The sequence below is a fragment of the Chionomys nivalis genome, chromosome 10 (genome assembly GCF_950005125.1).
Source record: "Chionomys nivalis chromosome 10, mChiNiv1.1, whole genome shotgun sequence".
Classification (NCBI taxonomy): domain Eukaryota; kingdom Metazoa; phylum Chordata; class Mammalia; order Rodentia; family Cricetidae; genus Chionomys; species Chionomys nivalis.
The window spans coordinates 15461717-15489114 of record NC_080095.1 but is presented as its reverse complement, the minus strand read 5'-3'; the positions used below and the strand labels follow the sequence as shown (position 1 = coordinate 15489114).

Genomic DNA, 27398 nt, shown 5'->3' with positions numbered 1-27398 from the left:
TTGTGGTATCATATAGCATCACAGAGACAGACAAGTTGCTGTTTTCATTCAGTTCGACACTAAGGGACTGGTGAAAATTTCTAAGTGTCACTCTGGGGCTGGAGAGATGACTCAGCCATTAAGGGCAGGGGCTGTTCTGGAAGAGTACCAGAATATGATTCTCAGAACATGAGCAGCTTACAAGTTGCTTGTATCTCCAGCTAATCTAATGCTCTCTTCTGGCCACTCACACATAGCATATATGCACCCATATATGTAAATAAAAATAAAATAAAATTTAAAAATGTGTCACTCTTACATATGAGCTTTTGGGAAAATAGTGATTTTCATAAATAATATGATTTGATATTAAATGAGTTTTTAATTGCTATTTTAAATTAATCAATAATGTTTTACTTTGATTTCTGTTCCTGCAATAAAACATTCTAACTCAAGCAATTTGGGGAGGAAAAGGTTTATTTCAGATTACACTTAAGTCACAGTCTATCCTTGAGGGAAGACAAAGGCGGGGACTTTAGGCAAAGCAGAGGCAGGAACCATGGAGAAAGGCAGCTTACTGGCTTACTGTTCAGTTCCACCTGCCTAGGAATGGTGTTATCTACAGCGGCCTGGGCCCTCACACATCACTCATTAATCAAGACAATCCCATCTGAGTAGTCCCTCAACTAAGACTCCTCAGTAGGCTGTGCCGAACTGAAGATCATTTGGACAAGGGCATATAACCTTCCTTGGTTGTAATCCTCCATAAACAAAAGCTCTTTAGGGTCTCAAGTCACTATTAGGAGTGCAAAGAGGGTCTTGGGACCTGAATCAGGTTTAAGATGTAGTTCAAAAAGAATATATTATTTTATTATTAGTATTTTTATTTTTTGAGATAAACTCTTACGCTGTTGCTCAGGCTGGCAAACGCCCAGCAATTCTGTCTCGGTCTCTGAAGTGCTAGGATTAAGGATTACCGTTATGAGCTAACAGGAAGAGCATCATAGCTCTTTGAAGACAAAGCTTCAAACCAGACAACAGGCCTTTAATGTAATTTCAAGTCCAAAACACTGTATCACATCTTTAAACGTTTGAACATATTTACGGGCGATTCCAGCAGAGTCATTCAAAACGCCTAATGCTGCGTGCGTTCCGAAGCTAAAAGGCGAACGAACTTAAACAGTTTACTTCTGTTTTATGGAGAGTGCTGTTAATAGAGCCTTCGTGGCTAAATGCTATCACCTGTCTGCATCCCTGTTCTGCAGACCCTCTAGCTGTTCTGTGAATAAACCAAATCTGCCCAAAGGCCAAGGCCGTGAGCTACTCAGTCTTCACATGAGATGTGATGATCTAGAGCCTACAAGCTCTTTAAGAATCGCCTGATAACAAGTGGTCCTCGTTAGCTTTGATTTTTTTTTTTTTTTTTTTTTTTTTTTTGGTTTTTTCGAGACAGGGTTTCTCTGTGGCTTTGGAGCCTGTCCTGGAACTAGCTCTTGTAGACCAGGCTGGTCTCGAACTCACAGAGATCCGCCTGCCTCTGCCTCCCGAGTGCTGGGATTAAAGGCGTGCGCCACCACCGCCCGGCTGTTAGCTTTGATTTTTGAGTCACGTGAGAAGGGAATACCAAAAACTATCCCACCTAATTAGGGCCAATGAGACCCTTGTTCACCTATCGGTCTGGTGCCCCTGGAGCAGAAAACTATAATTTCTTATAATCTCTGAGGTTTGTGGCCTGGCTCAGGCTGAGGTCAGTCCTTCCTTGGAGGGCTCTAGGCCGAGTTAGTGGCAGGACTGCTGTAAATATTATCAGCCTCCGCTGGAACTGTGCAGATGCCATCGTCAGAACCACTTAAAGGCGGTCTCAGTTAATCACGTGCCTGCCCAGGTCACCTGACTCCAACTATCCCAGCAGGCCTTGTGGGGAGGCAGTGGCTGCTCACAGATCCCACGTGTGGTAGTGGCGTGGGCCTGCACGTGCAGGGCTTGCCCCACCCTCTTGCGTGGCACAGTCTGATTGGATGGCCTCAGCGGGGGGGGGGGGGGGTGTGGTGGGGGGGAGGACCTTCTAGAACGGTCGGTCGTTGTGGCGCTGGGCAGGGAGCTTCACTTGAGGCTTTTGCCATCTTTGGAGCTGGGCAGTTGAGGCAGCTCCTGGGTGCCGAGGATGTTGCGCAAGCTCACAGTCGACCAAATCAACGACTGGTTCACCATAGGCAAGACTGTGACCAATGTGGAACTGCTGGGCTTGCCGCCCGCCTTCCCTGCCGAGGCTGCCCGCGAGGAGGTCCAGCGCCCAGCTGCAGCCCCCAGCGAGGCCCCTGCCATCCAGGCCCAGGATCCAGGTCCAGCTGTGGCCACAGCCCCGGCCCGGCCATCTTCCACCTTTGGGAGGTAGGGAGCCCGCGAGGGGTTAGGTTGGGCCCTCAAACCGGTTACTGTAGCCCCAGCCCTCAGCACACAGGTGCCTTCCCAGGTTTTCCTACAAGAAGCTGAACCTCCCAAGAATTTGGTGGCTTGTTTGTTTTAATTTCCTGCCTATTGTTTTGAAATAGGGTCTTGTGTAGACTATCCTGGCTTCAACTTATTATGCCTCCATGGATAACCTTGAATTTCTCAATTCTCTGCCCTCCACCTCCCCAAGTCTTGAGATTACAGGTATATTCCTCCAGCCCCAAGTTCATAGACTGCTTTAAAATTCTCATTGCAAGGATTCATTGTGGGTGGGATTGTGTGTGTGTATACTTGTGCCAGGATACCTTGTTAGAGTAGGTCCACCTGTGTTGGCTCCTGGGGATTGAACTCTGGTCACTGGGATTGCTGGCAGGTGCCCTTTCCCAGCTGAGGCATCTCACTGCCCCAGATGCTATCTACCTTCCTTCCTGAAGGGTTATTTTTATATTTGTTTGTTTGGCTTGGTTTTTCGAGACAGGGTTTCTCTGTAGCTTTGGAGCCTGTCCTGGAACTCGCTCTGTAGACCAGGCTGGTCTCGAACTCACAGAGATCCGCCTGCCTCTGCCTCCTGGGATTAAAGGCGTGAGGCCGTTGTGAGCCCCCTGACCTGCCTGGGTGTTGGGAATGAAACTCAGGTCTTCTGCAAAACCATTCTATACTTTTAATTCCCGGTTCCTCTCTCTAGAGTCCCCAGACACTGGTTTGGAAGTTGGTTGCCCGTTTCCAGAAACCTTGTGCAGAGTTACCAAAATGTCCGCTTCCCTTCTGCGCTTCCTACTGTTGTTTGTTAATGCACACACACGGGTATGGTGAAGGATAATTTTCCAGACTTGTTAAGTGACGCTTGAGGTTTTTTGTGGTGTTGCGATCACGGCGTGGCTTTGGATTAGTGATGTTGCACATCTGTTGGCATCCCGGTATTGTTAGCAGTAAAAATCAATGTGGTCCACCTGGTTTTACTGCTCCTTAACTTTTGACAACTAAGGATCATTTTTTTTGTTTGTTTCCTTGTTTTTCTTCTGCAGAGTACTGTGTGGTGGAAATCACACAATTTCAGCCCTCTGAGACTGGCTGCTTTCACTTAGTAATTGCATTTGAGGTTGAACATATTTATCTACGGACACACATCTTGGTTGTTTCCCAGTTCTGGAAGTTACAAATGAAGCTGTTTGTGCATTTGTGCAGGTTTCTATAGAGACAAAAGTTTTCAGTACATTTGTACATTTCAGTAGGTAACTAGCAAAGAGTTTGATGCTAACTCCTTGTTCAATTTCACTTTATTATTTTAAATTTAGTGTCATTGTGGGTGTATGGAGTATGAGTGCAGGTGCCCGTAGAGGCCAGAAGAGGGTGTCAGATCCCTGGACTCGGGAGTGGCAGGCAGTTCTAAGCTACTTAATGTGGGTGCTGGGAACTGAACTCTGGTTCTTTGGAAGAGCAGCAAGTGCTCTTAACCACCGGGCCATCTCTCCAGGCCTTGTTCAGTTTCTTTAACCTTTCACCTCTCATCACTCTCCTTAGGTTAAGTGTCTGCCTCGAATGACGGGTGGATGTGGTGGGAGCCAGGCAGAGGACACTCTCTGCTTAGGAGAGGCTGGAGGTGGCGAGTAGAAGCCAGCATGGTAGTACCCTAGCTTGGTACCTCTGTCACTCCCACCTGAAGCCTAGCGCTCTTGGCAGTTGTTGAGAGCCGTTTGTTAATGAAAAAAGATTTCAAGACAGTGTTTTACTATTTTGCCCAATTTAATCTTGAAACTGAGCATAAATGGTCCTCCTGCGTTAATCTCCAAGGCACTGGGATTACAGGTATGCACCACCAACTCTAATGTCTCTTTAATTTTCAAAAATTAATTTATTATTCTGTGTTTCTGGGCTATATTGATGTGTGTGCTTGCTTCGGCAGCATGTATGCTAAAACTGGAATAATACAGGGAAGATACAGGGTGTGTGTAAGCGTATAAACAAGTTAGGGTCTGCGTGTGAGGGCAGAGGGAGCTTTCAGGAGTGCTTCTTGCCTGTTCCCTTGTAGGGCTGGGGTTTTTCTTGACAGTTTCCTCCTGTCTGCCACCCACCTCACCACAGGAGTGCTGGGTTCTAAGGACGGAACTCAAGTCATCTGGCTTGTGTGACAGCGTCCTTACTTGCTGAGCCGTCATGCTGGCAGTGCTTTAGTTTTAAAAAGTGATTTTTGTTAGCACTGCTTCCGTCCTTTGTAGAGTCAAATACAGCCTTTAGATCTTGGGTAAGTTTGTGTTTTGGAGGAACTCCGGGGACATAGAGTGGCTAATTTGTTTGATTTTTCAGACTTTATTTCCTTGAGTTACTGTGGTGATGATTTTGTGTCAGAGCTCCACTTAAGGCTCTGCAACTGCCTTAGGCTTCCCTGCAGGAATATAATGTTTTCATTCATTTATTTTCATACTGGAACTAGAATTTATTGACCTTGTCAGAAACTAAAAGTATAGATTCATTTGTCATTTTAATTTCTAAGGAGCAATTTTTAAACTCTTCAAGTCTTTATGGACTGAGACTTGTTAATCAAAGGTGAGTCTGCAGAGCAGTGAACTGACAGAAGGTGAGTGTGTCATTAAAAAACTAGATTGACATACATTCCGATACTTTGTCAGCGTTCCAGACCACTGTAATTGCCTGCCTGATGAGTTACTGGTGACGCTTTTCTGAATAGTGCTAGTGGAGATGGCATTTTTCTGCGGTGCCTTCCTGGACTCTGAACACATGTACATCCAGTGTAACATCCTAGTGTGTAGTAAGCACTCAAACTGACTGCAGCTACGTTAGTTAATCCTTACACCAACACTTTGACATTATTGGATTGAGTAAGGAGAGATTGTTTTTTTTTTTTTTTTGCAGGAGGAGGGGAAGGATCAAGGGAAGGCATGGAGTGAGAGATTGGGGTGGGGGTCAGAGGGGGTGGAAGGATCAAGGGAGGCCATGGAGTGGGGCCATCTGAGCAGAAGGGGCTCACTCAGCACCCTGCTTATGCATCTCTTTGCATATTTTTGGAGTTGTGTTGCTTCCCACAGAACACCTCACTGATTGTGGAAATTATCACAGAATTCCTGCTAGTTACTGCAGCTGCTGATATACAGTAGACACTCGGGTATTTAAATGCAATGTCTAGATCCCAGTTGTCAAGTGGGTACTCTATGCCTGCTCTTTATTCTGGACATGGCCACTCCAAGGTATGTTTGAGGAGGAAGGTTTATATTGTAGAGATGAGGAAAGTATAGCCAGAGGCATCTGGAAGAGCCCTGGAAGAGGCAGGAAGAGAAAGTAGTAGACTGCACATGGCCAGCAGATTGGACCAGACCACGAGAGAAGAGAGAGGGGGAGAGAGAGCCAAGAGAAGCATGTGGCTGAAACGGCAGGGTTACCTAGAGAGGAGAAGCTGGGGCAGGGGAAGCCCAGGATCTGGAGAGGTTTAGGGTAGGGGTTGAGTGAGAAGAGCTGAGAAGAGCCACAGGCACTGAGTGAGCCTGGAGGCTAGCCTGCACTGAGTGAGCCTGGAGGCTAGCCTGCACTGAGTGAGCCTGGAGGCTAGCCTGCACTTTGATGTACTAACAGGCACCGTAGAGATCTATTTGTATCTCTGACGGTGATGAGTTATGACCCCCTTGGTAGGGGGGAATGGGTGCCAGAATGGGGAGTAGAGTTTCTTTTGTACCTCACAGCTTTCTGACTCGCTTCTGCTTGGACTGACTTATAACATGTACCTTATCCTCCTGGCATATGGCTGATTTCCCTGAAGGATGGTTTTGAGGGTATTTATTTACGGCAACTGCACCATATGTATTTCCAGAGTAAGAGAGTGGCTCACTGTTCACACATGACCAGCCTGGAAGAAAGCATGTTTCTTGCTGTGTTACTGTAAGCATCTCCCATCTTTGAGCTGGCTTTTCATGGTTTTCTGCTACAGCACCAAGAAGAGTGTCTGGCATGAGGCCAGTGCTCAATTACTATTTACAGAAGGAACAGCTTGCACCAACACTTGCACCTAAGGCTGAGTACACCAGTGACTTTCTGTGGGAATATTGCTATTGGAGAAATTTGAATTCTTTTGTTTTTTGTTTTGTTTTTGAGACAGGGTTTCTTTGCTTTGGAGCCTGTCCTGGAACTCACTCTGTAGTAGACAAGCTGGCCGCAAACTCACAGAGATCCACCTGCCTCTGCCTCAATTTGAATTCTTAATTGTGGCCTTCAGAGCATCACTCCATCCTTTAGGAAACAAACCTGCTGAGACTTGGGTTTTGAGCGTGCGGACTTGATGCTTCCTTTAAGCATCCAAGAGGAGGTGTCCACAGGCGGCTGTTATTTGTGTCTGGACTGCAGAAAGTAGCTTGGGGCTGGGGTGGGACAGGCAGAGTGTGATTCTAGCTCTGCTAGTTACCTTGAACTTGGCACAACTTGTCTGAGCTATTCCTTTGTAGAGTGAGAATAACATCTCAGATGTACAAGGTTTGGATTAAATGAGAAATTGTGCACAGTACCCAGAATGTAGTATTTAAGCATTGCTAAACAGATTGATCTGGCTAATAATGACAACTTACTAGTCTGTTGTGTGAATACTGTACAGCTGAGTTTTCTGCAGATGAACTCATTTTATCTATTCCCTAGCTAAAAATTTTAGCTATTGTGCCCATATAATTTTCAATAAAATGTACCTGAAGCACCCCAGGCATCCTAAATACTTAATACACATATGCATACACACACGTGTGCACAGATTCAACCTTAGTTCCATCACCAGATTTAAGTAAATAGTTTGAAGTATAAACACCTGGCTCTGTTAACGATGATTAGAAATCAGATAGTTAGCAGTTCCCATGAACTGCTATGAGGCTCTGCTGGGTCTGAGTCAGAACTCAGAAAGGGAGTGATATTTTCTTTCTCCTTCCTTTTGGATGCTAGCCAGAATCTAAGTATACCTCTCTTGGTTCTCTGGGCCTCTTTGTCCCCCTTTGCCATGCAGCGTCTTGCCTGCATCATGGCTGACCTCCATGCCTAGCTCAAATGGCGTGATTTTGCTGTCTCCTACCCATGATTATAGTGAACTCTTCTCAGAAACAGGGAAAGCTGTACTTTTAAATTGAATATTGCTTCCACATTCATGGCCCCTTCCTCTTGTTCCCATGGAGGGTGACATCATGTAATCGATCTGACTTCATTTCAGGATTGCAGTGTAAGAAGTTCATATTAATCATTTATTCTACACATGGGCTCTCAGAATAAAAGTCAAGGTTAAGTTTCACAAAAAATATGTCAAACTTCATATTAAATTTGCTTAGTTCTGTGACATTTGAGGTGTAAGAAAATACTTCAAACATTTAGGCAACATTTTAGTTAAAAGCATACTAATCAATGAAAATATTGAATATTTAGAGTGGTTAAAAACAATGCTAAAACAGGTTGGTGACAGGAATTTTAACTTCTGACCTTGTAACAGAGAAACATGAGGTCACGTCACTGTTTGTCCTGGCTGGTGCTCTGAGCTGCGATGTTAAGGTGCCCATGGCTCTCTTTAACTCGATGGGTAGTAGTGTGGCCGGTTCCACACTCTGTGTGAACATGACAGAAGCCTGCTGTTGGCGTGTCTGTCTACATAACTTGAAATCGTGGGTATTTCATCTTTGTGGGGCCTCTGGGAGCTTTCGCCCGAGAGCACAGGGGCCGGGGAACAGCTGGCGGCAGAGTCCCGCAGGCCAACGTGCTGATCCCCTCTGTCAGGACTGCTGAGGAAGTCTCTCAGAACTTGCTTGAAGATGTAGACGATTTCCCAGGGAAGTACATCGTTTTCTGCCAGAAGTTCTCGAAATCTAAGGGGGATGCAGGGAAATTTAGGATTTCTCTTGTACTTCGTTCACCTCCCAAATGCAGCTTACATAATGTAGTTGTGTACTAGGTACTTACCTTTTGATAATCAGAAAAACTTTGTAATTAAAGCTTCCAGTGAAGAAATTTTGATTGTAATTAAAATAAATTTATACCAGTAAGCTATCCAGAGGTCTATAGGGTTTTACAGACAAGTATCTAGTGTGTGTGATTAAAGCACTGACGGAATGGGGCAGTTTCTAGTCTGAAGGTGGAATAGCTCACACACACTCACACACACACACACACACACACACACACGAATGGAGCACATTACCTGCTGAGAATAGTTCCGGTTTGACAAGGGTGCACTTGGGAACAAAGAACTTCAAGCTGTCTTTGTTCGGTAGCTGGGATGATTGCCTGAGGATTCTGGTAGTTTCTCAGCCAGTTGTAATCCACACCTGTTTTTTTCACTTTCTGTTCATTTTCGATCTCTTGTATTAATCTCTCACGCTCTTTTAGATGCCATTTTAATTCCCGAAGCAGGGTCTTTGTCACCGTATCTGAGCCAGTGCAGTGTGTTTGCTTGTAGGAATTATTTCTCGGCCACTTCATCCAGCTGAAAAGTGGCATTTTTAGGCTGTGGAGATATTAAATGTTTACTTGCATAACATTTTTATGATTTTTTAAAAATTTAATATTGCCAGAAAAATTCATGAATCTTTCCCTGGTTAGACATGCAGGTCAAAATAAGATAAGAGCATGGATTAAAGTCTTTCAATTTCTAACTAGGTCAGTGCTAAACCCAAGCTTTGAAAATACTTAGATATAACTAAGCAGAAATTAAATAAAACCAAAGATAATAATACAAGCTACAATTTTTGAAAATAACTCTTGCTATTAGAAGTTCTTAGGAGGCTTTAAAATATCAAAGTCTTGCAAATGTAGACTTTGACTTGCTCTCCGTACAGAAAGCATAAAGCTTACCTGCCGAGTGATCTGTTGTGGGAATGCTGCCAGAGACTTTGCTGGAGCTGGGGATGAAGCTGTGTCTCACTCAGGAGGAGTCCTCTGGTGAAGAACGTGTCTCCTCATTTACCCACTGGAGCTGTGTCTGAAACAAGCAACTTTTCTGTGTTAGGAATGAAGTTCTGCTGTTTTCATTTCGAGAGGATGCTCACTAATGCACTTGTCTCTAAGCTAAAAGAAATATATATATACACCTTTCATCTTCACAAATTATATAACTGTCTACCTTTGGAGCGTAGTTTATTTTGTTTGCAAAAGATGCCTGCAGCTATGGAAGCTGGTCCCAGATGCCTGCTGCATGTCTCTGGAAACGGAGTGAAGAGCAGGCGTGTGAGGCACTACAGATGCTCTCCCAGCTGAGGTGAAGATTGTCGCATGATGTGCTGCTTTGCTGTGCATAGCTGTGGGTCACAGCTCCATGCTGTATTTTTATGCCTGTAGAGCTCTAAAAATAACCTCACTGCTTTTATTCTTCAGCTTAACTTTCAGGCCATTTGGAAGCCAGGTCACTGTCCCTTCTAATGACAGCATGAAAAATAGATCAGACTTGACTATATATGCACGACCATGCTCTGTGAAAGCTTATGGTGACTGGATAAAGTGGGCAAAGCGTGCGGACATAGTGTGTGGGGCACTAGCAAATGCTACATCATGTATTGCTTGTAAAATAGCAATTCTGTGTATTGAAGTTGAAATGCTAGAGGACACCAAATCACATGGGTAGATAAATGTAGGATATATTTGATAATCCCTGTGTTCACGGTGGTGAGGCATGAACATCTACAAACTTCAGTAGAATTATACATGGTGTGGTGTGGCTTATTGGGGAGAGTGCTTCCCTGGATGTGTGACCCCTGAGGTCTGTCTCTAGCACCATATATAGTCAGGTGGTAGTATTACATGCCAGGAATCTTGCGCTTGGGATATGGAGGAAGGAGTATCAGAAGTTGAAGGTCACACATGGCTGTACATAGAGGTCAAGTTTCAGAGCTTTGATAACCACTGCTTATGCGAACACTGGTGTGCTTTGGGCTTTGTTGTGCATTTTTTTCGGTATAGGTGCTTGCCCTGTGAAACAGTGGCTAGAATATAAAAGGTCTTTGCTTCTTCGCTTTCTGTTAAGTGATGACATTGTAGCTTTTCTTCTTATAATTTTTATTTCTTCTGTTGCTTTTCTTCCCAGTGAACCAAGAATAATAGGCATTGTTCAAATCAGACCTGTGTGACATGTGATCAAGAGTGACATGTGTGGTCATGCTACAGTTCCTATTATGTCTGGAAAAGGCCAGATGTCAGGGTTCATTGTCCTCAATGAGAAACTTTCACGTCACACTGCCTGTGACAGGAGAGGGAAAGGAGGGAGGTGTGTGCTGATAGAATGTCCTTCCAAATTAAAAGCCAGAGCTGTACCAAATCATGCAACTTTGAAACTTCATTATTCTTTAAAGATTTCCTTCCTCTGAAAGGGAGGGGAGTGAAGAAAAATGTATAGCCCAGTAAAATCAAAATTAAAAAATTTCCTTCCTCTGAAGTGCTAACAAAAATATATATTGGCGAAGGGAAACAAGCCTGATTTCTCCTCCATCCCTGCCCCTGCCCAGCTTCCCCGCTGACCACTCCAGTGCTGACCACACCTGTCCATCACTGCAGTCTCCTTTCCTGCCCATCATTTTTATGTGTGTTTGTTGGTTTTGAGACAGTCTCACAATGTAGTCCTGGCTGCCCTGGAACTCACTATGTAGATTAGGCTGATGTCAAATTCGTAGAGATCTACCTGCCTCTGCCTCCTGAGTGCTGGGATTAAAGACATGAAGCACCACACTGCCCTCCAGATTTAGATACATCGACTTCTCAAAGCTTTCTCTGTTATTTGTAGCTGCTATCCAATTCTGTTTTAGTTCAACTCACTTTTTTTTATTCAACATTTTTCCTTGGTTTTACTCTTCTTTGAACTTATTCTAATTTTCCCCTTTATTCCCAGTTTTAAAATGCTTTCTTAGGAAATTCTGTTCCCTGTATTTGCTGGGGTTCAGTTGTGTAACAGGTATTGATGTCTCTTACGGTCTGGAGGGTTAGGACCTAGTTCACTACGTGGGTCTAGTTCCTGCTTTCGTCAGGCGGCCCTTCTAAGGGAGAGACACATGTGTGGGTAAGGTAGTATGGGTTGTCTGTGTTGTTTAACGTTTTTGTAGTGATCCCCTCAGTTAAATGAGGGGGCCGAGGAAGGACTTTATGCTTGGGATAGTTTTAAAAATTATTTATTTTTTAAGATTTATTTGCATTGGTGTCTATCCTGCCTATGTGAGGGTGTCAGATACCTTGGAACTAGAATTCCAGACACTTGTGAGCTGCCATGTGGGTGCTGAAATTGAACCTGGGTCCTCTGGAAGAGCAGCCAGTGCTCTTAACCAGTGAGCCATCTCTCCATCCTGGGGGATAATTGTTTTGAACAGGGATTTATTTATTGATTCCTGAACCAGGGTCTCTTTGAAGCTGACCTCAGATTCACTGTACCGCTGCCTCAGCCTCTTAAACAGATTACTGGCATAAGCTGCAACACTTGCTCTTTGAACAGAGTCTAAAATAACCTTGGAGGACTTTGAGAGCCATCTTTCTTCTCTGCCTGGCTTACTGGGCATCTATCCAGACGTTACTCATCTCTGATCTTCACAGAGCTCTAATTACCTCCTCAGGTCACACCAAGTACTCATTCCTTTGAGCTGACTTGTTCAGAACATATTTTCTAGTGTTTAGTTTGTGCCACTTTATTGTACTGTTTAATTTTCCTCCTTTCTGATGAAATTGTTAAGACTGAAGCAGAGACCAAATACCATTCTCTATAATATCTGTCCTACTCCATGCAGTTAGAGAACATATTTGTAGGCAAGATAAGGCAATTCCCTTTTAAAAATTATTTTTTCTGTTTATCAGGGTAAAAATAGATTAGCATGAGTTTATCAACTATGTTGTAAGTTCATAAATGGTTCACTTATGCATGAGAACATTATTAAGCTATTTTATATGGAAGACATGCAACAGTTGAGTCATTTTCTGTTTGATGATTGTCTTGTTTGCTTGTTTTTTTTTTTTATTTTATGTGGATGGACATTTGCCTGCTTTTATGTCTGTGCAGATATGTGCAGTGCCTGCAAAGGCCAGAAGAGGGCATCAGATCTTCTGGAACCAGAGTTACAAATGATTGTTAGCTACCATGTGGGTACCAGGAATCAAACCCTCATCCTCTGGAAGAACAGCCAGTGCTGTTAACTGCTGAGCCACCTCTCCAGTCCCAGTTTTCTTGGTTTTTCTAGGCTATATCTGATTAAATAGTTCAGAGTCTTCAATGACTCGAAATGGTGCTGTGTTGTTCCCAGTATGCACGTCTGTACAACTCTTAAGTTGCATGACAAAGTGAAGAGAAGTCTAGAAAGAATCAGGGGACCTCAAAAGGCTGGCTAAGGGACAGGGTGCCTTTGTCACATTACTCTTGAGGCCGCTGGGTGTGGGTAACAGCATTAGGTTGTAATTACAAATTTTTTCCTTGTGGGAAAGTTAATATTTTGCTTTAATTCTTTTGCTGTGAAGTTAAAAATCAGGGTTAATGGTTCATTTTATTAAAGTTAAAAATCGTAGTTCTATGAACTTGTTTAAATATTAAAAATACTTGACGGGGCTGGAGAGATGACCCAGAGGTTAAGAGCACTAGCTACTCTTCCAGAGGACCCAGGTTCAATTCCCAGCAACCACATGGTGACTCACAACCATCTGTAATGAGATCTGGTGCCTCTTCTGGTGTATTTATGTTAACAGAACACTGTATGCATAATAAATAAATAAATCTTTAAAAAAAATACTTGACAAATTATGAGCAGGGGTAAACTGTTGCTCTGATAAATGCCTCTATAAAAGTCCTCTACTGACCTGAGCAAAGTAAGGACCCCATTTTCCCACTTGTATTCTATGGTATTAAAAGTCCTACCCAGAGCAATTAGGGAAGTAAAAAACCAGAAAAGTTGTCAGTACCAAGATGGAGTCACTGTTAAACTCAACAGAACAGTGTTAGGCTGTTGTGCAGGGAGGATGAAGCGCCTCAACAGGGCACCTGTTGAGAAGCATTCCAAGCACTGTTAGAGGGCATCACATGCACAAACCTGCAACAGCTCTCGCTAGGTCTTTCCAGACCTCAGTTGTTCAGATTCTGCAAATCCAAGTGAGCGAGACACCTGCCTGGACGGTCTCCGTTGGCTCACTCAGTAGTTACGGTCAGGCTTGATGGGCAGTCCGTGCCGAGCTCCTCGGGGGAGTCCACCACCCCACAGATGCCAAGCTCTCCCAGTCATAGTGTTGCTTGTGCATCAGGGTGTGAATGATGAAAAGGGAAAGTGGTTGATTGGCGGCTCCCTGGCTGCTCTTAAGGCAGAGCTGGGTTCCCATGCTTAGCCCTAGCACTGGGATGAGATGTGGTTGGAGATGGTAGAAGAAATAAAAGGAAAATCTTGGCTTGGTGTGCCTTATGTCTTGGCGTTCTCACCTGCCTCCTTGCTGCTGTGTGTCTCAAGAGTCCTCAGAGCCTTACCTGTGTGCTCTGGCTGCACCCCAGGGTGCTTCCCTCATCTGCCCACAGTGCGTGTCCACAGTGCTCACTGCTGCTTACTGTGCTGCTCATGCCCGTGGCTCAGTTGCTCTGGCCTTTGCCGCTCATGCCCGTGGCTCAGTTGCTCTGGCCTTGGGGATGCTGATCTGGTACGTGGTCTCCAGGCTCCTGCTGGGCTTACTACTCCCTTTCCTTTGTCACTGTTCAAATGGTGTCTGGTGTTAAACATTTTTCTTTTTCTGACCAAAACCCATCATTCTCAGGTCGGCAGTTTCTTCCTGTCTCACCTCAACCCCAACTCCTCCTGCCCAAAGCTCCAGGTACATTCTGGGACCTCAGAACCATTTTTGGACTGCCTTCCCCCAAAATGTCTAACATGGATATTCTACCTTCTTCAGACCTTCCCCCAAAAGTCACCAGTGACCTTGGCTAACAATGTAACTGTCATTGCCCCATATTTGACATTGTTTTCCCCATGCTCTTATCTAATGCACCTTATTCCACTCATTAAAAAAAAGGTTAAAAAATTTTACATGTGTGCATTTGAGTGTCTGCATGGTATGTAGACTATGCTTGGTGCTCTGGGGCTAGATCTGAAACTGGAGTTAGTCAGTTATAAACCATCATATGGGGGCTGGGAACCGAATCCCGGTCCTCTCAAGTAAGTAGCAAGTGCTCTTAATCATCCTCTCAACCATTTCACTCATTTAATTCTCTTTCCCGCCTGTGGGGACAGTCTGTAGTGGGGACTGCTCCCTCCTGGATGTCCAGAAGATGCCGCATGTGGAACTGGACCTCTGTTATTTGTGAGTGAGCATCAGGAACGGAAGAACGTGGATAGCTTCGTATCAAGCAGAAGTAGGCCAGCACAGCTCACAGCTCACTAGAGTGTGCTAGTGTCTTCCAGAGAAGCGAGCAGGGGGAGGATGACTAGGAAGCTGTCTTCCCCGTGGGCCAGGGAGTCCCACGACATGCCGCGTCACATTATTGAACCAGGTGTAATGTAATTCACAGTGCGAAGGCTTAGAGCCTAGGGTGGTGGAGCTGATGGGGTGAATACCAAATATAGAGCCAAGTGCCTCAGATACCTGAGGTCAGGGAAAACGATGTTCCAGGTCAGCAAAGGAGAGAGACCCTTTGTCTCCCTAGTCACTCTTGTTGGGTAGGCTTTCAGTGGGATGGTGCCTTTCTGCCCACACTTGGAAGTGTGGGACGTCTTTACGCTGTTTGTTCGCTCCAGTACTGTCTTCTGAAAACAGCTGGAGATACGTTTTCCCTTTTCGTCTTCTTACATTATGATGGCTTGGAAAATTTTTATTGTGGCATAAGTATATACAACTCAAAATTTGCCATTTTAGCCATACAGTTAATTGGCACAAGTTACATTTACAATATTTTGTCACCACGGACTCCGTCACTCAAGCCTTTTAAAAAAGTCATCTTAAGCAATGACTCATTGAAGATGTTTTTTCCAGAATGGTCGTGGTCACAGAGCCACCTGGAGCCCCACCTGTGCACAAACTCCCAGTCTCTTCCTGGACTCCTCAGAAAATGCACGCCAGTTCCTCTGCCAAAATCTCCATTCCTCGCCATTACTCCATACCCCTACTCTGATTTTTCTTTTTTGAGACAGGCTTCCACTATGTAGCCCTGGTTGGCCTGTGTAGACTAGGCCGACCTTGAATTTACCCAGCTAGAGATATTTTATGGGTATTAAGTATGAATTTTATGAAAAGTTACCCTTTTATCCTGAAATTCTTATTTTACTTTTGGATTTAAAAAGTACTTTTATTGTGTTTTTAATTATACACGTGTGTGGGTGTGTGCACGAGTGCCCGTGCCTGAGGACGGAGGCTTCAGATGCACCGGAGTTGGAGTCACAGGCGGTTGTGAGCTGCCCAGTGTGGATGCTGGCAGCTGAACCTGGTCTGTCACCTGTGAGAACTGTATGTTAACAGCTGAGCCATCTCTTCAGCCCTGGGATTGTGTTCATTGGAATGGAGCTCACTGTGGCCCAAGCTGGCTTGAACTTGTAGCAGCCTCTGCCTTAGCCTTCTGAATGTTGAGATTATAGAATTCCCTGGAATTCTTTGCTCTGTGTCCCTCAGCATGGCATATGCTTTGTTTACTGGAGTGCTGTTTTCACAAGGGCAAGGACAGTGTAGCAGTGCTCCATAAATGTTTAGCCATGCATGCTTGCACATGTGACTGTTTACATGTGCAGAGTTGCACGGTTCTGGGGAAGATGGCGAGACTATAGGACAAACGTGCTTTCAGTCTTGGTATGTCTGCAGATTGTCTGTCATCACGGACAGTCGGATCACATATCTCCTCTTCAGTATTCTGAGCTGATTTGTATTTTTGTCAGCTTAGTTGATGAAAAAAATCTATTCATATTACTTTTTAATTTTAATTTGTATGTATATGGGTGTTTTGCTTGTATGTATATCTGTGCACCACTTGTCATGCCTTTTGTCTGTGGAGGCCATAAGAGGCCGTCAGATCCCATGGAACTGGAGTTACAGATCCTTGAGAGCCACCGTGTGGGGTTGGGAACTGAACCCAGCTCCTCTGGGAGAAGAGTCAGGTCTCTTAACTGCACCACATTTATGATTTTCATGCCTTCATTTGATAACTGAATTTGAGCATTTAAAATTGTTTTTTGACTATTTGCACTTTCCCGTGACTTACATAAAACAACTATTCAGGAACTCCCTCTGGCATAGAAGATCGGTGACTTTTTAACTGTCTTTTTCAGGTCTCCCAGTCAGAGGAGCTCAGAAATGGAATATATTAATAAATACAGACAACTTGAAGCACAAGAACTTGATATGTATGGCAAGGATCAACCACCCAGTGGGCCAGGTAAGCAAGTGCCCTTAAATATCTTATGTATGATGTGTGGATAATTCATGCATTAAAACATCGTCTTCCCAGAAGTTTAAGGAATACAGTATTCTGGTCAAAGTAATAAAAAACTTAATATGACTTCTTTACATTTTGGCAGGATGAGTGTATTGTATATTATAAAGTATTATTATTTTTTGATTAAATATAGAATCTAAATAACCCATTCTTTGGAAGGTTAAACAATGGTCTTTTACCTATTTAATTAAGAATAAAATTAAGGGGTCTGGAGAGATGGCTCAGAGGTTAAGAGCATTTCCTGCTCTTCCAAAGGTCCTGAGTTCAATTCCCAGCAACCACATGGTGGCTCACAACCATCTGTAATGGAGTCTGGTGCCCTCTTCTGGCCTGCAGGCATACACACAGACAGAATATTGTATACATAATATACAATCCCATGTGGTTGCTGGGAATATATGAAATAAAAAGCAAAAGATCTTTTTTTTCCCCGTTTTTTTGAGATGGGATCAGCTATGTTGCCCTGGCTGGCCTGAAACTCTCTGTGCAGGTTGGACTGGCCTTGGAGTCACAGGTCCACTCACTCCGGAGTGAGTATGGACTGAAGATGTGCTGGCGCACCTGCTAGAGATGTTCTTCCCATGGCAGGTGCGCTGCTGAGAGTATGGGCTCAGTTGCTCCAGCTGTTTTAATTATTAGCGCTGTGCCCTGTTTGTGACAGGCTCCTCTGAGAGCTTTGCCTTGGACCCACCTAGCCGAGAAGCTGTTTCCTGCTCCTGACCTGGTGGCCTGTGCTCTCACGAAAGGTGTGACTGAGTTATGGAGACACTTCACGCTTCAGTTTAACCTCTGACATAGTTAGCACGTACAGTTCACACCCAATCTTAGCATTTATATGAACTTCTTGATAATACAGATGGGTATGTTCTATTGCTTTTTCTTTCACTTAGTTTTGTGTTTTAACTGTTTTGGTCACTGTGACATATGTGCATACATACATATGTGTGTGTGTGTATTCTTATTTACCTCAAGGCAGAAACAGCCTTTGGTGCTTTGCTTTTTTCTCTGAGTTCTTGCTTCAGTGGCGTCGTCTGCCTGTGTTCTGCTCTCGAGAGCCTGTGAGATGCTAGTGTTGCAGTTGCCATTGGGTTGGGTGCTGTTCTAGTTGCATTTCTGTTGCCGTGACAAAACCTTTACAAAAAAACTACAGGATTGGGAAGGGTTTCGGTCCTTTATTGAGAGTGTAATGGCGGATTGACTTTTCCAGGAAGAACTTGCTCCATGCACTCAGACTGAAAAGGAGATAACCTGCCGAGCACCCAACTGTAACCTCTAGCTCTTGCTCAGGGAGTTGATGGTACAACTAAGAATCCTGTGCAGCTTCCGTAAATTTCTATCTGCCACATTGCGGTTTTGCATGGCTTTCATTTCCAGGTGTCCTGGAGGTCCCCACAGCATGGTGCATTGAGCAGCTAAGCAAGCAAGACAGAAACAAACTGCAGGCGTGGTTCTCTCAGGCAATTAGGGGACTTCACAAGCGCAGGGAACTTTGACACAGACCAGAGCTGCCCCTCTGAGTAGCTCACAGTTAAGGTGATAAGGGGAAGGGGCTTAAAAACAGACATTCCGATGAACAAATTCCAGAAAATACATCTTCAGCAAACCTGCATTCTAATTAGGTTAGAGTCCAACTCCACTTTATAGAACTCGTACAGTTCTAGAAGTCTGGTTAGTGTGCTACCTGTTTTAAAGCTCCGTTTGAGACAGTGCCTTTCAGCTAAATTCTCTCTGTGTAACTTAGTTTTCTAAGCAAGCTTATTGGTAATCTTATCTATATACTTATCTACAATAATACTTACAATACTAGTGTTAAAGTTGATTATTTTTCTTTTATTCAAGGGGAAACGAGGCCGGCACTCAGGAACTAGTTATGTCAGTCACATCCACTGTTGAGAGCAGTGAACAGGAGCACACCAGCTGCCTGCCCAGCTGGCTGTCGCCACAGTCCTGGGCTGTCCACATCAATGTGTGGGTCTTCCCACCTCAGTCAACAATCCAGACAACCCCCCACAGACGTGCCCATAGGCAACCTGATCTAGAGTCCCTTGGTTGAGACCCCCTCCTCAGGTGATTCTAGGTTGTGGTAGGTTGACATTTAGAACTTTCTGTCACAAATATGATTATTTCTGTGTTCACCAGAGGACTTGTGATGTCCTGGAAACCTCACAAGTCAGGTCTGTTAGCATGCTCTCTTGCTCGAGAGGAGAAGATGGTGAGGCTTACCGCCTTCATGGAGTTCTCACAGAGCTGTAGGTTGGCTGTGCCCTTCCTGCCTTGGGGGAGCAGATGCTTCTTAGTGGGAAGTCACCTGGTACTTTGCTCCTGAACAAGGTATAAAGAAGGAGAAACTGAGTGGGGTGAAGAATCCATGATGCATGTGGGGACTCCTAAAGTGACTGTTCGCCTCCTGTGATTTGATGTGGGCCTTCTTGCTGTGTGGTGGTTGCATCTGAGGTTGAGCTGCAAAGTCAGGGTGGAATGCCTGCAGGGTGTGGCTGGTGGCTGTCTTCTGAGTAGTATGGGGTGGCATGCTCCTAGCACAGTGACCACTGTGTGGCCCTTGCTGTGGAGGATAAGGCATGCAACTGAGGCTGAGGAACCCTATTTAGAGGAACTTGCTTTCTTAAGGGAGAAATTACAATGGGAACTAGACATTCAGGAATTATCTTTCATGATGGCCTCTGATTTGGCAGGTAAATCGGATAAAATAGGAAGGAGTCAACCCCAGGGATTCATCTAATGGAATGGCCATACTTATGGCTTCTGGGATGAAGGTGAAGGGAGATGGGAGTCTGCATTAGTGTTTAAAAATAGTTCGGGGTAGTATTTCAAGAATAAAGGCAAGGGAGCAGCATGGATCTGAGAACATTTAGGTAGAGCTCCCCTGGCCCAGGTAGACCCTGTGGATGCCTAAGTACGGATGCCTATGTGATAACACAGCTATTCCAGTTCAGTGTCTGCTTACAGTGAAATCATGAAGTCTCACTGGCACTTCTGTTTCTAGTTCAGGACCACAGATTTTAATACAAATACTGTGTTATATCCAGTTATAACTTAATACTTTCATAAAATACCATTGAGTTTGGTGTGGTATTAATCTTTTCACTTGTAAGTATTCAAAAACTTGTTCCTATGTAGAAATTCAAGGATACAGATAGAGTTCCATATATTACATTAGAATAATTCTTCATGTTTAAAAGTAAATTCCTAGTCAGGCGGTGGTGGTGCACGCCTTTAATCCCAGCACTCAGGAGGCAGAGGCAGGCGGATCTCTGTGAGTTCGAGGCCAGCCTGGTCTACAAAGGGAGTTCCAGGACAGGCTCCAAAGCTACAGAGAAACCCTGTCTCAAAAAACCAAAAAAAAAAAAAAAAAAAAAAAGTAAATTCCTAAAGATGGAAACTGAATAGGTAGGTGGGGTCTTTTCTGACAGGGTGGGCCTGGCTTCAGGTTGTGGACTTTCATGGTCTTTGGTTTCACACGGCCATATTCAGTTGTCCTAGGTGGCATCTTTGGGTAGTCGACAAAAGCCACAGTGATCTCTTGTTATTAATGTGGAAGTATTTAAAACATATTTAATTTTATTTTACAGTGTGAGCCACCCCGTGTGGATACTGGGGACTGAATTGGGGTCCTCTGCAGGAACAGTGGACACTTTCAACCACTGAGCTGCCTTTCTAGCTTGTAGTGTGAGGATATTTTTCATGGTTGTTTCATACACTATAAGCTTTTCTTCTGACCCTGTAAGAGAGTTACTTTTGTGGAGTGCTGAGGAAGAGATGTCTGAGAAGGAAACGGGCCTCCTTTTCCTATCTGAGCTTAGTTTGAATATAAAACATTACTCCATCCTGGAGAAAGCAATGTATTATTAATTATTTTGAAGATTTAATTTTCTAGTTAAGGTATAAGTTCAATAATTAACCTTTTTTTTTGTATGGATAGTATCTAGTTTTTTTTTTTTTTTTTTTTGGTGGGGAGTTATTTTAAAGTCATTTTATTTTTTGAGACAGGGTTTCTCTGTAGCTTTTTGTTCCTGTCCTGGAACTAGCTCTTGTAGACCAGGCTGGCCTCGAACTCACAGAGATCTGCCTGCCTCTGCCTCCCGAGTGCTGGGATTAAAGGTGTGCACCACCGCCGCCAGGTGGGGGTTATTTTAAGAGAACATCTTGCCATGTAACTGGCTAGCCTGAACTCACTGTATAGATCAGGCTGCCTCAAACTCCCAGAGACCCACCTGTCTGTGCCTCGCGGTGCACCACCGCACCTGGCTGGATAGTGTCTGGACTCTCCCTGTCAGCCGGTTCTCACTGTTGTTTGTTGTGGAAGTCTGTTCGTTAGACCTTGTGAACCTCTGGATCTCTGTTAGATTTTAGGTTTGTTTGATGATATGACTAGGCAGATAAATGAAAAGAACAGCAGTTTTAATGGTTTTTGTATTTCCCACTTTATATAAAAATATTTAAAATAATTTAGTAACTTAGAATAAAGAAAACGGAAAAATGAGAACAGCCTACTTTGAGGTTGTAGTATTTCCCGTCTACTTCCAGACTTCAGTTTGTCACATGTAATTTGTTGGTTTTCCTTAAATTATCATTGATGTCTTTCTTTTTTACTTTGTTTATACAAAGCCAACAGCCACACGGCTGTGAACATTTCTGCTCCCTGGTTTCCTGTCCACCCTGGGGGATGTCAGTGAAGGAAGGCTTGATCTGTGTTGGGTCTGCTTCAGCCATGACCTAAAAATGTCAGGTGATATCTTGTGCTACATGGAGAAGGGTTGTAGTTAGTGTGGCAAGGGCTTTTGTTTGTTTGTTTGCTTATAAATGTCCTGTCTTTAAGTAGCAACCTTCAAACAGATGCAGTCAAGTGAGCCATGTTGATATCACCAGGGCAGCAGGGCTCCTTTAGTAGCACCATGAACAGGCTCAAGGGCTTTTAGCAAAAATATAAAATACAAACTTGTGGCCTTTTTATCGTCCTAAGAACCATCCTTGCTCTCTGTCCTTGACTAGTTGTCCTCAGCCTCATTCTCACCATTCCTGGTGCTTGCCTGTTCCTCTGTCCCTGCTGTGTCTGTCCTCACAGCTGTGGTGGCGTCTCCCTCTCCTGACCACAGGAAAGCAAGAACAACTCCATCTTAAGCTTCAGACTCTTGGGTGTCCCCCAGAGCAGGGTCAGGGCACATGGGTGTCCCCCAGAGTGGGGTCAGGGCACATGGGTGTCCCCGAGAGTGGGGTCAGGGCACGTGGGTGTCCCTGAGAGTGGGGTCAGGGCACGTGGGTGTCCCTGAGAGTGGGGTCAGGGCACATGGGTGTCCCCCAGAGTGGGGTCAGGGCACGTTGTTGTCCCCCAGAGTGGGGTCAGGGCATGTGGGTGTCCCCCAGAGCGAGGTCAGGGCATGTGGGTGTCCCCCAGAGTGGGGTCAGGGCACGTGGGTGTCCCTGAGAGTGGGGTCAGGACATATGGGTGTCCCTGAGAGTGGGGTCAGGATATGTGGGTGTCCCCCAGAGCGGAGTCAGGGCATGTGGGTGTCCCCCAGAGTGGGGTCAGGACACGTGGGTGTCCCCCAGAGTGGGGTGGTGCTTTCTAGCTCAGGTTCCACCAGAGCTGGAGGCTGCCTGGGCTGTGAGGATGGCAGGATTCAGTTATCCTTATTTTTCAAATAAAATGGTTTAACATATAAAAAAGGTTCAGAGAAAAGCTATGTGTGGTAGTTCATGCCTGTAATTCCAGTATTCAGAGGATAGAGGCAGGAGAGTGGGGTTCAAGGTCATCCCTGGCTCTATGTAGAGAGTTCAAGGCCAGTTTAGGCTACATGAGATCTAATCTCAAAAAAAAAAAAAAAATCAAACATACCATCACACAGGCAGACAGACAGACAGACACACACACCAACCAAACCAGAAAAGTTGGGAGCCACATTGAGAGAAAGCAAGACACAATAATGGAGAGCTTCCATTTCAGTGAGCTTGTCAGTGTGGAAGGCTGTCAGAGCCTGCAAAGACCAGGACTAGGGATGGCTTAGAGAGAGATTCTTTCCCAGGAAGGATTAGATTTTCCTTGAGAGATTGTAACAGATCTCAATTTGCTGGCTATGAAGTGAAAAACTACCACACACTTGGATCCAGAGCCAGTAAAAGATCAGGCCAGAGAAAAGTGTGGGAAGACCTGGGTTTGATCGTTAATGTCACCCCCAAAATTTTAAATATGTGTCTATCTATAAAATAGGGGTTGGGCCGGGCAGTGGTGGCGCACGCCTTTAATCCCAGCACTCGGGAGGCAGAGGCAGGTGGATCTCTGGGAGTTCGAGGCCAGCCTGGTCTACAAGAGCTAGTTCTGGGACGGGCACCAAAGCTACAGAGAAACCCTGTCTCGAAAAACCAAAAAAAAAAAAAAAAAAAAAAAAAAAAAAAAAAAAAAAAAATAGGGGTTGGAATACAAGGCCTAGGGTTTGACCCCAGCACCACAAAATAAAAAACAAGTTAATCACACATTATTAGACTGATTGTGAAAGAAAAGATGTTTTTAAGGTGAGGACAGAAAAGAGCTTGTATATACAGGAAGGGATGAGAGGGGGGAGAGAAGGGGAATCGTAGAGGGAGAAGGGTTCTCAGGGTGATCTGGGAGAGGGGCAGAAAGGCTCATGAGCTTGTTTTGAAAGTAAAACATGGTTATCTGTGGAAGGTCTATGCATGAACTCCAATGTTTTGTTCTTGGCAGTGGTGACCAGAGGCAGTTTAAGATTGTAGGACAGCCAGCACAGGTGCACACATTTACCAGACAGACACCAAAGCAAACACACCCATTTAACGATACCAGTAGCTTGTAAATTGTGTTTATCATTTTGTAGCATGGATCGTACACTTCACCACTTGTGCACACCACCAGAATCCCATGTTAGTGAGGCACTATTGAATCAGGTGCAGAATGCCGTGTGTGTCATTGTTAACTTAGGGGCAGTGTAGGCCAAAGTGTTGGTGACTGGGATGGAAGTCTGCATCATTACCGGTGGACTCACCAGGGGCAGGACTGTGGATGTGTGTGTCCACAAGCCATAAACACAGATTAGATAGCTCTTTGGCTTGTGTAATTTCTCTTTTCAGCTAAGAAATGACTGTTTTGTCTGAATACAGGTCTCCAGTCATCACTGACTAAGTTAAGCAATGTGACATGCATCTTGGAGGCAACTTATAAATATCCTGATTTGCCTATAAATCGGTGCAAAGAAGAGGTAAATTTACTTTTTTATGTGATTTTTGCTGCTTGAATAAATGCCTGAAGCATTACACTGCTGGAACTATGGGGGGCGGACGGCGGGGGGCTGAGTGTGCACGGCCAGAAGAAAAGTCAGCAGCGTCCATCACACACCCAGACCAAGCTGTCTGTGCCTGCTCACCTGTGATCTGCCACACTGAGAGCCACCAGCACTATCCCCTCACTTCCCTTGTGGAGCTCTTTGATGAAGCCGCACACACCGAATCTTGCTATGGAGAAGGCACATACCCTAGCATCTGCATGGGGGTTTCCTGTGGTCTGCTCTTCCTTTTCTGTGTACTGGTTGATTTAATCAGACAGGCACACATCCTTCTGTTAGCAGTGCAAGCCACCTCTAGCAGTAGAATGCTTAGGTTTTTGAGTAGTTATATGTTATTAAGCATGGTTAAAATTAAGTATATTTGAACCATTATTAGTTATTTTAGTGAAAAAAGAAATTTTAGATAAAATAGGAAATGTTCCAAATTTAATTTTTATTTTGATGAAGATTGAATAATGCTTTATTGAGTAGTTATACTTTATTAATCTTAGATTCTAAAATTCAAATTAATTTGTACTTGCTGACCATCATCACTGAATGTTAGAAAGGATGATTAAGATCTTATGATAATTCTCATACTCTTAAAGGGAAAGTGTAGTTAATTGTTTAAAATTCATCTGAAGAAGCTAGGCTGTGGTGGTGCACGCCTTTAATTCCAGCACCTGGGAGGCAGAGGCAGGCGGATCTTTGAGTTTGAGGCCAGCCTGGGCTACAGAGTGAGTTCCAGGACAGCCAGGCCAGGGTTGCACAGAGAAATCCTGTCTCCAAAAACAAACTCCCAGCACCTCTTCGCAAAAAAAAACCAAAAAAACCAAAAATGAAACAAAACAAAAAAAAGAAAAACAAGAAAGAAAGAAAGAAAGAAAGAAAGAAAGAAAGAAAGAAAGAAAAAGATGGAAGAGGAAGAAGACTATACATTGAGAACTACAACCCTGGTTACTTTGACCTGGGCTCCACAGCTCTCTACAGTTCTGCACTGGGTGTGGTGCTCCCACTTGTAGGTCTAGTCTTTGGGAGGCAGAGGACCACTGGGCTGCATAGTGTGGCCTTGTGTCATAGCCAGCCAGCCAGTTACTGGTTGTAGAACTGATTTGGAAGGTAACCATTTTTAGTACTCTTGTTCTTTTGTGGTGTTGAGGTTGACTGTGCCTTCTTAAGACGGACAGTATTTCATGTTGCTGTCTAACCTGTGCTGATTATGGAAGGTCGCTTTTTTCAAATTCCAGGTTATTTCTTTGATAGAAAGCAATTCCGTGGTGATCATTCACGGAGCCACAGGGAGTGGTAAGAGCACTCAGCTCCCCCAGTATATCCTGGACCACTACACCCAGCGCTCTGCCTTCTGCAACATAGTGGTCACGCAGCCTCGGAAGATAGGGGCCAGCAGCATTGCCAGGTGGATCAGCAAGGAGCGCTCCTGGACTCTGGGTGGATTGGTGGGCTACCAGGTGAGACACAGAGCAAGGGACTTTCTCTTCTTGTTGTTCTTTTTACTCTATGTAAGTTGATGTCAGCGTGTAACTGTTTTCTACTGGAAATTAAAGAGCAGAATTGTATAATTAAGAACAGTGGAAGTAAAATTCTTAAATTTGAATCTCTTTCCCAGTTGAGTATGAGAGAATGGAGAATTCTCAAAATTATGCTTTTTAATTTTTAATATTTTAATTAGACCTCTATAGTCTATAAGATATTGTCACATGAAAGCGTAGGCAGCATCACTGGATAAGCTAATCCCTGCCTAAAATGGAAGAAAAAAATCAGTTTGAGAACATGACTTTCATTTGGACCCAAATAGCTTCCGAAATACAGTAATTTTTATTCCCTTCCTTAGGTACAACAGATATAGCTTGTTTGAGTAGGTAAATGGGAGCCATTGGAATCTGTGTTTTTCTTTCCCTCTCTTTTCCTTCCTCACCTTTAGGTAGGGCTGGAGAAAATAGCAACAGAAGACACTAGGTTAATTTATATGACCACGGGAGTCCTGCTCCAGAAAATCGTGAGTGCCAAGAGTCTGATGGAGTTCACGCATGTCTTCATTGACGAGGTGAGTGCTCCCCCCGTTCGGGCCGTCCCTCTTCCCAGAACAGCGCAGGCTGCCATTTCTCTTCGTCTTTGAGAATGTAGGTGGATGTGGAGGACCAGGACAAAGATGGCCTTTTAGAGCCTACTGCATAGGCAGTGTAGCCGCAGGTGGGATCTCGCACCTGCTTCTCGTGAATGAGGTTTACTGGAGCATTTTCCTGCCTTTTTTCTTGTGGGGTCTGAGTTGCCTCGGCCTGCATCTCAAGAGAGTGCAGCAGCTGCACTGCTGGCCGCGCTGGAGAGAGTGCTGGCTTCAGCCCACACGTGGAGGTGGACTTTCTGCCTAATCAAGGAGGACAGTAGTTTTAAAAAGTTGGGCTGACAGTGTAGTTCAGTGGTAGAGTGCTTACCTAGCATAGGAGAGGCCCTGATTTAAACCCAGCACTGCAGGAAACCCTTCAATAAAGGCAACGCATATTAATCTACTCTGAAAAAATGCTTAGTTTTTTTATAGTTATAATAAAGTATTGTGAACTCTATTTTTGTGCCTGCTTTAATGTTCTTTTTTTAACTTTAAAATTTGTATTTGTTTGTGTTCTGCTGTGCCATGTACACAATTTTTAAAGCTGTTCTCCTTCTATGGGTTCTGAGGATGGGTCTCGGGTTACCAGGTTGTCACCTTTACCCACACATCCTCCTCCTCCTCCTCCTCCTCCTCCTCCTCCTCCTCCTCCTCCTCCTCCTCCTCCTCCTCTTCTTCTGTTTTTGAGACAAGGACTTTTAAAAATTGTTTTTATTGAGCTATATATTTTTCTCTGCTCCTCTCCCTTTCTCTCTCCCCTCCCCTTCTGCCCCACTTCCATGGTCCCCATGCTCCCAAGTTACTCAGGAGATCTTGTCTTTTTCTAATTCCCATGTAGATTAGATCCATGTATGTCTCTCTCATGGTTCTCATTGTTGTCTAGGTTCTCTGGGATTGTAAATTGTAGGCTGGTTTTCCTTGCTTTATGTCTTAAAGCCACTTAAGGGGGAGTACGTATTGTATTTGTCTTTCTGGGTCTGGGTTACCTCACTCAATATGATGTTTTCTAGATCCATCCATTTTCCTGCAAAATTCAAGATGTCATTATTTTTTTCTGCTGTGTAGTACTCCATTGTGTAAATGTACCACATTTTCCTTATCCATTCTTCGTTCGAGGGACATTTAGGTTGTCTCCAGGTTCTGGCTATGACAAACAATGCTGCTATGAACA

The 27398-nt window shown here is 44.3% G+C and overlaps 2 protein-coding genes across 2 annotated transcripts in view; one reads left to right on the top strand and one right to left on the bottom strand.

Moving 5' to 3' along the window:
- The first annotated feature begins 2143 nt into the window (after positions 1–2143).
- Tdrd9 (tudor domain containing 9) overlaps positions 2144–27398 on the top strand; it is a 105795-nt gene continuing 80540 nt past the window's right edge. Inside the window, exons 1-5 of the mRNA XM_057782702.1 lie at positions 2144–2370; positions 16644–16750; positions 23942–24039; positions 25350–25571; positions 26045–26167. Of these exons, the coding sequence (XP_057638685.1) occupies positions 2144–2370; positions 16644–16750; positions 23942–24039; positions 25350–25571; positions 26045–26167 (777 nt within the window). The remainder of the gene's footprint in view (positions 2371–16643; positions 16751–23941; positions 24040–25349; positions 25572–26044; positions 26168–27398) is intronic.
- Rd3l (RD3 like) lies at positions 7634–9699 on the bottom strand. The gene is made up of 4 exons (XM_057782703.1): positions 9518–9699; positions 9250–9370; positions 8597–8902; positions 7634–8264 (listed from the first exon to the last, which is right to left on the bottom strand). The coding sequence occupies exons 3-4, from the start codon at positions 8893–8895 to the stop codon at positions 7970–7972; spliced, it is 594 nt and encodes a 197-aa protein (XP_057638686.1). The 5' UTR covers positions 8896–8902; positions 9250–9370; positions 9518–9699; the 3' UTR covers positions 7634–7969.

Coding starts and splice junctions, on each gene's coding strand:
- Rd3l (XM_057782703.1), bottom strand. CDS start 8,895: ATGCCACTTTTCAGCTGGATGAAGTGGCCGAGAAATAATTCCTACAAG. Junction 8,265..8,596: donor ACCGGAACTATTCTCAGCAG/GTAATGTGCTCC, acceptor CATCCCCCTTAG/ATTTCGAGAACTTCTGGCAG.